The sequence below is a fragment of the Synchiropus splendidus genome, chromosome 9 (assembly GCF_027744825.2).
Source record: "Synchiropus splendidus isolate RoL2022-P1 chromosome 9, RoL_Sspl_1.0, whole genome shotgun sequence".
NCBI classification, from domain to species: Eukaryota; Metazoa; Chordata; class Actinopteri; order Syngnathiformes; family Callionymidae; genus Synchiropus; species Synchiropus splendidus.
The window spans coordinates 14,412,001-14,426,299 of NC_071342.1; the positions used below are offsets into that span (position 1 = coordinate 14,412,001).

General features: G+C 43.3%; 1 protein-coding gene across 4 annotated transcripts in view; it reads left to right on the top strand.

Annotated features, from left to right (window-relative positions):
* The window catches only part of pde10a (phosphodiesterase 10A), a 49,994-nt gene extending 36,222 nt beyond the window's left edge, over window positions 1-13,772 (top strand). For 2 of the 4 annotated variants that reach the window (XM_053875092.1, XM_053875090.1), the window contains 20 exons: window positions 781-809; window positions 1,598-1,721; window positions 2,261-2,310; window positions 2,391-2,531; window positions 3,355-3,510; window positions 3,811-3,861; window positions 4,176-4,234; window positions 4,398-4,449; window positions 4,903-5,045; window positions 5,361-5,453; window positions 5,522-5,708; window positions 7,431-7,573; window positions 7,668-7,751; window positions 8,846-8,996; window positions 9,063-9,218; window positions 9,375-9,547; window positions 9,615-9,726; window positions 9,800-9,880; window positions 10,318-10,406; window positions 11,068-13,772. In XM_053875092.1, the coding sequence (XP_053731067.1) occupies window positions 781-809; window positions 1,598-1,721; window positions 2,261-2,310; window positions 2,391-2,531; window positions 3,355-3,510; window positions 3,811-3,861; window positions 4,176-4,234; window positions 4,398-4,449; window positions 4,903-5,045; window positions 5,361-5,453; window positions 5,522-5,708; window positions 7,431-7,573; window positions 7,668-7,751; window positions 8,846-8,996; window positions 9,063-9,218; window positions 9,375-9,547; window positions 9,615-9,726; window positions 9,800-9,880; window positions 10,318-10,406; window positions 11,068-11,167 (2,174 nt within the window). In that variant the 3' untranslated portion in view covers window positions 11,168-13,772. Of the gene's footprint in view, window positions 1-780; window positions 810-1,597; window positions 1,722-2,260; window positions 2,311-2,390; window positions 2,532-3,354; window positions 3,511-3,810; window positions 3,862-4,175; window positions 4,235-4,397; window positions 4,450-4,902; window positions 5,046-5,360; window positions 5,454-5,521; window positions 5,709-7,430; window positions 7,574-7,667; window positions 7,752-8,845; window positions 8,997-9,062; window positions 9,548-9,614; window positions 9,727-9,799; window positions 9,881-10,317; window positions 10,407-11,067 lie in introns of those variants that run through there. The other 2 variants (XM_053875091.1, XM_053875093.1) reach the window with 2 other exon arrangements.
* Window positions 13,773-14,299: the final 527 nt, after the last annotated feature.

Genomic DNA, 14,299 nt, shown 5'->3' on the forward strand with positions numbered 1-14,299 from the left:
AGAGCTCGGTTCACACTCAGTGGCTGTTCTGAAGAGGGACCAAGTTTTCCTCATGGTGCCATCACATGAATCTTGGAGATCAGATTGTACACTTTTCTTTTTATCCAGGGAAACACAATTGAAATTGATTAAGATGTTTGTGAAGCGTGTGCTTTATTATTCTTGCCTGTTCTGATCGGTCAATGAATGGATCATAGTACTCGCTTCATAATGATAATTATCTTGTGTTCAGCCAGTACTCCGTGTCATGTGACTTTAAAACTGTGACTCACACATGCACCACGACCCTTCTCAAAACCCCCCATTTTTAAAATTCCTTCATATCGGCCAGTAGTTAAAATTATTCATTACAGTACAGTACAGTATTCATTTTTCTTTCTACATAAACAGCAAACAAGATGTCATTTTGAAGGATTTTTTTTATTTTCACAGCAGAACTGGGCCTTTTAAACATGCCATTGACTGCCAACTGTCGCATCAAAAAATGTGTTAAATTTTTAAGCAAAAAATTTTAGAATTGTGTTTGTGGAGAAATTCACATGGTAAAATCACTGTTATTGATTGAAAGAAATACTATTATTATTGTACAAATATCTAATATGATTCTATTTATCCCATTTATTATTATTATTATTATTATTATTGTATATTAAAGAAAATGAATCTGCCGCTCTATCAGTAAGGCACAAATTCAGGTATCAGTGGAGCAAGTGGCTGGAGTCATTATGGAAACTTTTTTTTTGTCATGATCTGTAATGTTTTCTCTATTTGTCTCCACAGATGACACATCGTCCAAAGAAGTCAGCAGGGTAGGTATAGGTTTCATCAGTGCTCATTCTGTTTTGACAGCGAATAGAAAACGAATTGCCTGGCTGGTGCACATCAAAGCCGCTGTTCAACAAGTGTAACTAATAAAAGAGGCCCACACCACATGCGTTAAAACCTCACACTGTCTCCATTACAGGAGGCGTTGAGCCAGCGGCAGCAGGGAGCTCCTGGAGCTCAGTACAAATGTCTTTCAAACGAATGTGCGCATTAAAAAGTGAGGGCCACTCGACCCCTCTGTGCGTCATCCATACGTCTGTGCAAACAGGATGTGGGAGGATAGGCTACCCGTAGGGGGAGGAGGGGGTCTGGTGCTCCATTCTCCCTGCGGTGCTGTCCTCAGCCTCTCCGCAGAAATAGACGGCTCTCTGGGCCTCGTATGGAGCTGGAACGCAGCCTCTTACATAACCACACGTTTACACTGAGGCTGAGCCGCGAAGCCTGCCCGAGCTCAAATCAGAGCTGTGGGGTTTCAGCCGACCGCCTCCCGGGACTGTTGGGGGATCCCTGGGCAAGAAAGCTGCGATAAAAAGGGGAGTGTTCGGTGAGGGCAGATGTAAGCATGGATGTCTCTGCATTCATGAATGGATCCAAGTTCATTCAGAAAAAAAAGGAAAAATCTTGCCGTCTCAGCAGCAGAGTCGCTGCAGTGACACAGGAGAGTCTGCAGTGCAGGTTCGCCTCAGATCTGCTGAGTCGGGAAATTCAATCGCGGCGATAACACGAGGCTGCAAGGTTGTGGAGTTGCAAATTGTGTGTATCTTGTCTCCAGCAGTACCAGGATACGAACATGCAGGGTGTGGTGTACGAACTCAACAGCTACATGGAGCAGCGGCTAGACACTGGAGGAGACAACAAACTCTTGCTCTATGAGCTGTGCAACATCATCAAAACAGGTGTCAACTCAAGCGAAAACACACATGCTGGCAACACCACTGTCAGACATGGTAGGAGGGAGATTGACAGTAAGATCAGGGTTTGTTTAGCACCTCTTATGGAACATAAATTGAACAAATGAACCAGCAAAACATGGCCGAACCAGCAAGAGTTGATGGAAACCAAATAAAATGTCGGTGAGGTAGTAGAAGATGGAAAGTTCAGGGTGTATGAGTTCAAGAGACGGGTCAGCAACAGAGAAGGTCCATGGACTCAGAAGGTCTGAGTTAACTATAGACTCAGTGATGTAGCGCTTAACGTCGTCCGCTAGCCAGGATGACATTTGTTACAAGAGCTTCAACTGTTGCAGCAATATGGAACTTGTAGTCATGTTGTTTAGGATACTATGATGCAGTGACTCAAAATGTGACTCTTAATAATTGTTATTTATGCAAAAGTATTGAGTATATTTAGTGCTCATTTGTGCCTTGAAGCATCGAAAGTGCTACACTGTTCGCTTCCTTACTAATAATCCAAACCGATGTTCATGTCTTTGCAGCAACAAAAGCTGACGGATTTGCACTTTACTTTTTGGGAGAATGCAACAATGTATGTATTTCATGACATTTATCCACAATTTATTCATGTATAGTTTTTATTCATCAACTTCTCTTTTTTGTGCGTCACAGAGTTTATGTTTGTTCACGCCAACGGGGGCCAACGGCGGCCCTCCAAGCCTCATCCCCTCGGGTCCCATCGCTTTTGGGACGACGATCGCAGCTCACGTTGCCAAAACTCGCAAAACTTTGCTAGTAGAGGACGTCACCGGGGTGAGACACTGTTGATGAAGATGCACGAAGGAGCTACAAAACCAATGCCATTTCCAGTTTTTTACAGGACATTCAGATATCTATATATGGCATAATTTTAATTGTGAGCCTGAGGTCTTCAGTCAAAATGCACCCCAACTGAGACATGATGATTGATTTTATTTCAAAACATTCATTTCTTTCCTGACAGAAAGATCAGTATTCAACATGATTTTAGAAATGTGTTATTTATCCGAAGTTAATAGAATTCAGGATCTGGTCTGATCTTAAAAAAAGATGTAAATTTGTGTCTGCAGCTAGCTATTGACTAGCTGAGCTAGCTAGTTCACTATTCAGTTTAGAACTTCCTTCACCTTACGTTACAGTGTGAAAAAAAGTTTCCCCGTCCGTTGCATGGTGTGGGTTGGTTGGGAGTGGCTACACTGGTAGAAAGAGTTTTGTTTACTCATCAAAAAGCTTTGATTTGATCGCAACTGCCAAACGTGACGTCAAAGCCCGGTCACATTCCATAAGCGGACACATTTTGTACCTACCGCGACTCGAGACCTCGACTCCTGCCAGATATGAGTGATGTCACTGTAACAAACAGTGTCTTTGTAATTGCGAGGACATGTAAGCCTTACGGTTACAGATCACATGTTTATATTTTTGGGAGGTCATGAAATGCATTGGCCACAAAAAGCACTGGACTTGACCCTTGTGATATATCCCCTCAAACATGCTAATGCTACCAAAACCAGTCGAGTAAATAAACATAACATTTTAGTTATGCCTCAGCTTTATTCACTGTCTTCAGTGACCACCACTGCTCTGCGTGTTCCAGGACGAGCGCTTCCCCGAAGGCACAGGGCAGGACTCAGGGATCCATGTTCACTCTGCACTGTGCCTCCCCATCCTCACTGCCATCGGGGATCTCATCGCCATCCTGGAGCTGCATCGACACTGGGGCAAGGAACCCTTCAACCTCAGCCATCAGGAGGTCAGTCTGACCCAGACACATCTCTGGGAGTGTGGAACGAGGCTGGCGACCGACTGTTAGTCTGCTATTCACTTTCATATGGATCTGGAGTATTGGGGGCTTCATATCATAAATAGCTGTGTTTTTATATTGTATAAGAATAGCCCTGCAACCAAGCATTGATGTTTAAAATACATACATTATTTACATTCAACAGCACAACACATTTTTTTAATAAAGGTTTTGCTGCATACTGTCACTTAACAGACTAGTCGCAATAGAAAATATCTAAATCTAATCTATTATTTCTTCTCATTTCAGGTTGCTACAGCTAACCTAGCATGGGCGTCGGTTGCCATTCATCAAGTACAGGTGATTTTTTTTCTGCTTGCCTCATCTGTTTTGTTTGTTCTGGTTCTGTACAGTGTTTTGTAAGGGGCAAATCCACTGTGTACAGGGTTTTCTCTGGGCCCAGTCCAATCAACTGAGCAGCTATAGCTCCCCGAGGACATCATTATGCCACAGTGATGTTTTCTAATCTTCTTGTAGCGTAACCCTTCAGAGAAACTAGCGTCTTTGCGGTGTTGCAGTCACACACACAAACCGAAACTGGTTCTCCAGACTTCCAGGAAAAGCTGGTCGTGACGTGTGACTGCGAGGTCGTGACCTGCTTCTGCTTGTTTCAGGTGTGCAGAGGCCTGGCCAAGCAAACTGAGCTCAACGACTTCCTTCTAGACGTGTCAAAGTAAGACACTCAGGCACAAACTACACTTCAACTGCAGTTGCAATGAGTGATGTCTCTTCGTGACTGGGAACAGCGAAAGAGTCAATGTCATGTCCTGAATGTGTCATCAGTGCTTCCTGTTTTGTCAAACATCTCAATGCACCATTTCTTCTTTTTCGCACAGAACATACTTTGATAACATTGTGGCAATAGATTCTCTACTTGAACATATTATGGTGAGTGTGACTCCTTGTGTGCATTCACATTGGCGACAAAGCTGCACATTTCGTGTTTGTCTTTTGTGTTCTGAACTGGCTGCTTTCAATCTTTGCGATCGCGTCCTGCTCAGACGAAGTGGCCCATGGAGTTTGTTAGAGTTAGAGCTTGGCTTTACACCTTTTTAAAAGAGCTTTTTTCTGTTTTTTTTTCGAAACTGTAACTTATTCTTTCTATTCTCAGTTTATTTGTTTTAACATCCAAATAAACTGAAAGAATATGCCGCTAAGATGCATAAATAAGCTGGTAGCATAAGTAGCTATTTTGTGTTGAATATTGCGCTGGCATTTTGATTTATCCTTATAATTTTTGTGAGATTTCTGCCGTGTGTTTCTGTTCAAAATGCATGCCATTCTGTCCTTGGAAGTCGACATAATGTGTTGTTGAAGAGACTGTCCGGTGCTGTTTCGCAGATATATGCAAAAAACCTGGTGAACGCAGACAGGTGCGCACTTTTCCAGGTTGATCACAGCAACAAAGAACTGTATTCTGACCTGTTCGACATCGGCGAGGAGAAAGAAGGAAAACCTGTCTTTAGAAAAACCAAAGAAATTAGGTCAGTTTTTTTTTTTTTTTTATGATGCTAAATATAAGGCATGAAGTGAGCAGCACTCGTCTCGTCATGACAGTACTATTTACAGTATATAGTGTTGAACAGGTCAAGCACATTTTGGACAAAAATTTGTTTTACTGCATTATTTCTGTTGGTTATAATACATTCATTCATTAAAATTCTCCCTTCTCGCTCACATTAGTCTGAGTGGAAGATTATAAATAGATGTATGGATAGATCATAATCTGGAAATGCAGTGAAGCTTGGCCTTTGCAGTGATTCAAGTTTATTTTACAATGATAGTCTGCCTCCTCCCAGGTTTTCTATAGACAAGGGAATAGCTGGTCAGGTGGCCCGGACAGGGGAAGTCTTAAACATCCCAGATGCCTATGCAGACCCGCGATTCAACCGGTAACTCCAGTGCACTTGACTTGACATTCCAGCTATGACTGTCCTGACGGCAATATTTTAATCATCAGAGAGGTGGACCTCAAAACCGGCTACACGACGCGGAACATCCTGTGCATGCCCATCGTGAGCCGGGGGACTGTTATCGGCGTGGTGCAGATGGTGAACAAGTTAAGCGGAAGTGCCTTCACTAAAACTGACGAGAACAACTTTAAGATGTTTGCTGTCTTCTGTGCTCTGGCCTTACACTGTGCAAATGTGAGTAAGCGTCTTGCTTCAAGTTGGTGTGCATGCTGGAGTTTAAAGGAAAAGTATTTATCTGTACCAATAGATATTTACAGTTTCATCGGCGTATTTGTGACCTCCACTGGTGGGTAGATGAGGTATCATGAAACAGCATTGCAGGGTTGATGAAACAGTGTCCTAATTTCAGAGCCCACTAAACTAAGATCACACTCTTGTTTTAAAAATGATGTGAGGTTTCTTGAATTAGTTGGTCAAATGTTACATTTTACAGCAGACAGTGCCATCTGGTGGCCTCTGAAGAGCAGGACACTGTTTCATGAAACCTCATCCACTCATCACTAGTGAACATTGTTTCAGAAAGGCAGTGCTACACATGAAAAACGGAGTCTTTATTTTCCTATAAAGATAATCTACTGGGTCATGAAATTATAGAACATGAAGACATTAAAATGTGTCATGTGTAAAAAATGTGTCAGAAATATGACTGTATTCCTCGGTCCGAGGGCCTAATCCATTCAGTAAAAACGCTTGACAAAATATTTAAGGAAAAAAGCCCAAATGTATTGTTAAATGAATAAATAAATAAATACAAAAATACAATTAAATAAAAAGACATATAGAATAATAAAAGTAAATGCATATTTTTATTCATTTATTTTTTTTATTAGTGCACAATGTACCAAAGCACTTTCCTAGTTGGTGGGATCCTCACTCACATTGGCAATAAAGCTTTTTCTGATTCTGATTCTGATAAATTAAAATAAGTAGGAGTGGGACTCGATGAAAGAAAAACTGGAAAAAATTGGAAGTTCTAACATGAATTAATTGTGATTAATCAAATGAGATATCTGACACCAGAATCATCCCATTTAAGTTGATCTTGTAGACAGTTACCTAAAAATCTGGGTGCTCCAGCGATTTGCTGTATAAAGAGTGTTTTCTTTAAGTTCTTCAGTTCTAAATAATCTGCTGTCCTCATGGGTGTTTTGTTCATAACATCAATTGTATAATATGATGCACCTGCAGTTGGTCCCCTGCAAAAGAAAAACAATGCATGATTCATCTGTGTCATTTTGTAGTCAAAATGTTGTGTTAGTCAAAATGAAACTCCTAAATTCACTGCCATAAAATAAAAAGAAAAAGAAAATGAAGACATTCCCGCTGACTTCGCATCCTTGTCATCAGATGTGTATTTTATACCCAAGTCTAAAATAGAAAAAAGTAATAGTCTGTCAGTATTTACTACATAAGTACAAAAATGTGTGCCCAAAAATGCACACGTCACATGATCTAAAGTCTGTGCGAGAGTCTGACTGTTCAACTGTGTTAATGGATCTTGGTGTTTTCTATGCGATTGCTCCGCGCTTGACGTGTAATAAATCTTAATTTCACATCTTATTATTAGTAATCCAAATAAATCAAGGCTCTTTAATCTCTTCATGAATCACAGTAAGTTCTGAAGCTTCTGTCTCTGACTCACCCGCGTCATGTGACAAACTTGCGCAGGAGCGACGTCACAAAGTCGATTTTAAAATGGATGAGGAGTGTTAATATTTAAAGACAAGCAGCCTGCAACTGTCTGCGTCGTAATTTATGCCACATCGTGCCGGATCAGAACCGGATGTTCAGCTGACTCCCTACCTGTTCCTGCTGGATGCAGACCAGGAGTGGGAATGGATTTAGGAACTTTTTAGCAAAACTTCTCATCGGTTTTTGTGGCATTCTTGTCGGCAGATGTACCACAGGATCCGACACTCTGAGTGCATCTATAGAGTCACGATGGAAAAACTGTCCTATCACAGCATCTGCACGTCAGAGGAGTGGAAGACCCTCAGCCAGCTCAACCTCCCTGCACCAATTTACAAGGAGATCGAGACGTCAGTGTTTATTTTTAGTCCTTTGGGTTTTTTATTTTTTAACAAACACTGCCTGACTGTATTCTGGCTGTAATCATTTGACTCCATTTTCCAGGTTTCACTTTGACATCAGTCCCTTTGAGGAGATCTGGCCTGCAGTCTTTATCTACATGGTTCACAACTCCTGTGGGAAGAGCAGGTCTGTTGCCCCCAACCAGAATATCACAAGAGAATAATGAAACCGGTCGTTTTTCTAGTGCCATGTATCATACAATGCAACAACACCAAAAGCAGGGAACAGCACCACGACAGGCACACGAAAACACAATGTCAAATATACAATATCCAGAGGAGAAACTGGAGCAAACGGCCAAAGACACAAACAGACACAAAATTCAAAACACAGATATCAAGTGGTAAACACAAACCAATACAGCAGAGGAAGAAAGTCTAAAGCCCAAAACACACAGCCCCTGTTGCAAGACTGAATTCACACTGTAAAATACCAAACCAATCAAAAGGACTCTTGTTTAAGGCATAAAACACAAGTCCTGAACCAGAGATCACAACGCACATACACACACACACAGTTTTCTGAGGACCTCTCATTGGCATAGCTCTTTCCCCAGCCTCTCACCCAAAACCTAACCACCCAAAAGAAATGGCGAACCTTAACCTGGACTCTGAACCAAAGTTAATTTCAATTATAACCACCCAGTTATTTAGAAGTTTTAATCTTCAAATTGAGGCTTAAACTTGTGGGGACCGGCAAAATGTCCCCACGAAACCATTAGGTCCCCACGAGCAGGTGTGTTTCCAATAATTGATCCACACACACACACGCACACACAGACTGAAGTTAGCCTCAACCAGATCCCTGAATCCCTAGGAAACACAGCCATACCAAGGAAGTTAAAGTTTACCACAGCAACACAGATTCCGACAGGGGAAACACAACTTTTAACTCAGAAATTTGAAAGGGGAAAATAAAGAGTCACGCCGTAAAAGCACAAACCCCACAATGCAGATATATGAGGTGGCAAACAACACAACACAGAGAGGAAGGAGGGAACCTAGCACAGAAAAACAAACTCAGGAATAGAGAAAGACCCTCCAAGATGGGAACTACAGCAGAGATCATCATGTGACTGTTGACAGATGTCTAACCTCAGTCACATACACGCATGAGTGACTACATACTTATATCCATCGTGTCGTCAGGCTTTTAATCTACAACGCTTTCTTTCATAATTTCCTCCGTCACTTTGAACCTTTCCTTTCTTTTCGGAGCAGTTTTGAGCTGGAGAAGCTCTGTCGCTTCACCATGTCTGTACGGAAGAACTACCGGCGTGTTCCCTACCACAACTGGAAGCATGCGGTGACTGTGGCCCACTGTATGTACGCCATCTTGCAGAAGACCCCTGAGACCTTCACAGAGTTAGAGGTTGGTGCTTCCAGGCTGGGTCACGGCTGTAGCCTCCTAACTTTGTGGTGGTGCTGTGCCATGCAGAAGAAAGGTCTGCTGATTGCCTGCCTGTGTCACGACCTGGACCACCGAGGTTACGGCAACACCTACCTGCAGAAGTTTGACCACCCACTGGCTGCTCTCTACTCCACGTCCACCATGGAGCAGCACCACTTCTCCCAGACGGTCTCCATCCTGCAGGTAGAGCTCATAGGACATCAGACTAGCTAGTCAGTTCTGTTCATGTGTGAGGTGTGTTTTTAGGAAGAGCATGAGCCGGGAGCACAACCTGGGGTGGTCTGTGGAGCCTCATCAGTGGAGCTTTTGCTTTTTTATTGATCTCTTTGTTTCCCATAGCTGGAAGGGCACAATATTTTCTCCAACCTGAATTCCAGCGAGTATGAACAGGTGCTGGAGATCATCCGCAAGGCCATCATCGCCACCGACCTGGCCCTCTACTTCAACAACCACCAGCAGCTCTCTGACCTTCTGACCTCAGGAGCGCTGGACTTGAACAACCACACTCACCGGTGAGCGGCCTGTAGGTGACGTGCGAGTCCTCCGCAGCTGACTCCGAGGCCTCCCTCTCTCTTGCAGGGACCGCGTGATTGGTCTGATGATGACGGCGTGCGACCTGTGTTCCGTCACCAAGCAGTGGAGCATCACGCGACTCACGGCCAACGACATCTACGCAGAATTCTGGGCTGAGGTACCAGTGGCGCTCGCCACTTTGCTTGCTAGCGTTCGACCTCTCTTGTGAGCGCTGACTCTCCTCCACCCAGGGGGACGAGATGAAGAAGATTGGGATGCAACCGATGCCCATGATGGACCGAGACAAGAAGGATGAGGTTCCCCAAGGCCAAGTAAGACCACCTGTTTTCAATGGAATAAAATTAATCCGATTCATTCATGGTTTCATGATGAATTAATCATCGCATTCTAACAGTTGACAAAGAATGAGCAAAATAATGTCTAGCTCCACATTAGCTTGAACACCAGGTGCTCCAGTGTTAAGCAAACTCTTGCTGCTTCTGTCCTTGAGTTTTGAGACTTACATTTTTCCATCCATCACTGCAGTCCCATTTAGCCTCCTTCCTCATGGATGTTTTGCTTATGACATCATATTGCATAATGTGGAACCTGGAAGTGGGGCCTAGTGAAAACACACCCTGTAGAACCGATGATGTGTCCCTGGGATTTCCATCCTTCCCATGTCTCAGCTCGCACGGCAGGAAAGCACCGTCCGCTGCCTCAGAATACCATGTTGTCGTTCCTGATGATGGTCCTCTGTCAATTTCAGGTGGGATTCTACAATTCTGTTGCAATACCCTGTTACACAACGCTGGCACAGCTCTTTCCTCCGTCCAGCCCGCTTCTGAACGCCTGCAAGTAAGTATTTATTGGGACATAGCTAGTTCATTCACTGTCTTTTACTGTCCACTACAGTTTTACTGTCTGACAGGTACAAGTTTGAGGAATCACTTAAATCCTAGTGGAACACTGAGATTGTCTGGAGAAGTGCTCGACACTGTAGACGGGCTGAGGCGGAAAATAAACTTACAGTTGCAGCAGAAGGTCATACGGTGATTGAGGTGTGGCACTAAAAGCTACATCAGCTGCCGGAGGTGGAATGATCGCAGTGAGCGCAGTAACATTCAGAGCCTTCATTCAGACGATCGTTACCACTGTCTTTTTAGACTCAGTCCCAGTCTGTGGACTGTAAACATGGCGGCCGCGGCCCACGATGCATTGCGGGATCACGTGACCGCTGAGCCTTAGAAGTGGTCTGCGGTCTCGACTGCCCGCGAAGGCCTCAATATTGAGTGAAGGAGCATGTCAACAAAGTGACAGTTGAGATCTTAAAGCCCGAGCTGAACATCAGACAGACTGATGCTGAAAACCACCAATCCGTAAACAAAATTACACAGTTTCTGGAAAGACCTCATGATCTGTGCAGTCCGGGTTCCAGTGTGACGAGAGTCAAATAGTTGAGTTCACGAGCAGCGCGTCTAATGTTGATTGATTTTTCTGCTCCTTCTTGTGTTCGCAGGGAAAATCTGGGCCAGTGGGAGAAAATAGCACAGGGGGAGGTGGAGGACATCTTGCCCAGCAGACCGTCCCATTCAGGTCCTGTCAAAGTGGACAATTGACCCCCTGAGGGTCTGCCGCCCTCCAAAGGAGCACGGTCGGAATTCCGTCTGACATTTGGGAGGGAGTCGAAGGAAGCAGCCTGCTTCCTGGATCCATTGAAGGTGACCTTGAAAACGCAGTTACCTCACCGGGTGACTATCACTGACTGTTCCTCCGTCCCAGAGACTGACCGCCAGCCGACGCAGAGGGGCCCCGGACCCCTCTCCCCGCGCCCCATTCAGCCTGGGAGGCCCTTTCAGTTGATCTGTCCGTTCGCTATAGTCTCGCTCTTCATTTCGGTCTTGACTTGAGAGGCCTTACTCCGGACCTTCCCTGGAAGTGTCCAGGCTTTTTCCTTTGAAACGGTACTGTTTGCCTTGTACTACTACAATGAGGCGTTACCACAGACAGAAGGAATGTGTAGCGCAGACGTCCTCTTGTGAATGGGGGACGACAGAATGTTTGAAATCCTTTGCAGTACTTGAATATATATACAGCCTATACTAAGCGGAGATATTATTGTACAAGAACTTAAATAATATATTCCAAGAGCGTCATCACAGAAGAACCCGTCTCACAGCTCCCGTGACACCTGACAAACTTCCACCGACCAAACAAACTCTGACTGTTTCTGAATTCGTCCACGCTAGTGTGAACTATGATCGTGTCTCGCCCTCCCACCGTCGTCATTGTCATCCATCAGATAAAGATGTGAGTCCAGGATTGTTTTAAAGATGCAGACAGCTTAATGGACTCAACAGTGTTGAGGATTTCTTACGAAAGTACGAGCATTTTGTTCATTCATTTTCCTTCACTTGTTTCCACCACGGCTTCCAGGCTGCTTGCGGCGCCAGCTAGGTATCTCAGTCGACAGTCCATCACAGGACACACACAGATCTGTTCTTTGGGAAGAACCTTGAGTGTCCACAGAGAGAACATAAAAATAAAGCCACACAGAAGGAACAATATTTGCTGCACCTCAAACCTGGATATGAACCCATGTTCGTCTAGCCGTGTAGCTCACTCCCATTGATTCATGCACTGAACTCCAGCAGCCACTCTCCACAGTGGCAGCAATACTCGCACAGATCTGGATTTTTGGCATTGCATATCCATAATAGCACCGTATTGAAAAGCTCTGACAACTCTTTATGTGTTTCAAAGCTCCATCCAATTTTAACCTGCTCCTTAACCTGGTGCTCTGCCACTGACAGAGACAGAATCCAGAAATCTGCCCAATATTTCCAAATACATCACCAGACAGCTGGCTGCATCTTTAACTATCTTCAGTAGGACATCTGAAGTGACTATGTTTTTGTTCTTTTTTTATTTTATCACAAGGCTACAGGACCAACCACAGACATAAATTTAGACCAGGTTTTATTATTAGTTTTTTTAGTAGTAGTAATAGTGATAGCGGTAATATCTTTTTAAATTTTTTTTTTTGTATTTTCTTCTTATTTTTTCTATATATTTTTTTTCTTCTCATATAACATAATACTTTTTAACTTTTATTGAGCACCTTTTCAACTTTATTTCTAGTGATAGAGTTTTTGTTTTTTCCCCCAGCTAGATTGATTTGATGCTCCAACTTAGCCATTTTTTATCATTCTTTTTTTTTCCGAACTCATTATTGAGGTCAACTATTTTTTTATACATATATCAAAGAGAAACAAAATTACAAGGTCACTGTGTCTCACTGTGTGTAGCAACAATCAATTTTCATAATTTCACAGTTTTAAAAAATTGTCATCGCTGTCACAAACAAAACAATATGACTCTCCAGTAAACCCAAGGCTTTACATTACATGTCACATGAACTTGTGTGATTTAAGAGCGATATTCTTTGATAGTAAACTCTCGGTTCTGTCAGGTGTGAAGGCTGTGACGTGTGTCTGACGCTGTAGAATATGATCCTGAAGTAACACGTCACTGCATTCATCTTTATTTCCAAAAACTCCTCCAACATCACTCGCCTTCCAAGATCTTCCAAAAAAGAAAAAGCCTCTCCAGTCATTCCAGTGTCGGCTCATGTCCCCCCCCCACAAAAACATGCACTTCTGCTTTGGGTCAATGTTGCACCATGTGAGCGACTTCCTCTTCCGTCGGCTTGTGCGCCTTGTTTTTGTTTAACTGCAACGGTGAAACTCTTCAATCCAGATGCGAGTTTGTGCGCTGATGGTGCTAAAACTGATGGCAGTTGTGCACTCTGTGTGTGACTGTGGTCACTGTGTGTTTGCATGTGTGTGCGTGTGTGTGCGCTTGAGAAGGTGTGTGCAACTCGCAACACCCCCCCACCCCCACCCCCACATGGAAAGGTCCATTACACTGCACTGCCCCCCACCCCCACCCTCCGTCAGCACCAGTTATATTGTCTGCACTATGTTCAGCTTATGATCTTTATCATTCTTATTATTGCTATTATGACTATTGTTATTTTCTGAATTACTCTTAAATTTAAATTAACTTATATTTTTTTATACAAAGAAGAATATTGTCCATTTTCCTTTTGTAAAAAAAAAAAAACGGAACAGCCTCCATGTGCCGCTGTTCCGCAGAAGAATTGAGGAATGTTCAAATGTATATGTAAGAGCAGTAGCCCAAATGACTTTTATTAAATATAACATGAAAACATCTCGGCGTTGTTCATCGTTCTTTGTGCTTCATCTCTTGAACTGTCTTTCAGTCGGTTAAACAATAAATGTCACAGTGACTGTGCATTATTATTATTATTATTATTAGTAGTAGTAGTAGTAGTAGTTGTACTACTACATAAAACACATATTTTCAATATCAAATTAGTGAAATAAAAGATGTAAACTACAAGTGGATTGTCTTGAGGCTGTTTTCCTCCATAGATCCACAGGTAGATCCTGATCTTCCGTCCTGGGTTACGCAACGTTGACGCAAAAGTGACACCAATCTCTCAGGAGTCCGTCCTCGACATTCGTCGACACAAGCCCCAGAGATCGTCCACCTTGTTATCACTCTCTCTCATTCCTCCTTTGGTTTCCAGCCGCGCCGCTGATGTCGCACCCAGAGGAGCCGCAGCAAAGGTGCTGTTCACTGACGTCTGCCACGGTGAAGGTGTGAAAACTCAGCACTGCTTATGAACATCCAGAGGGAAATTAAGGATTTTTTTTTTCCACTTC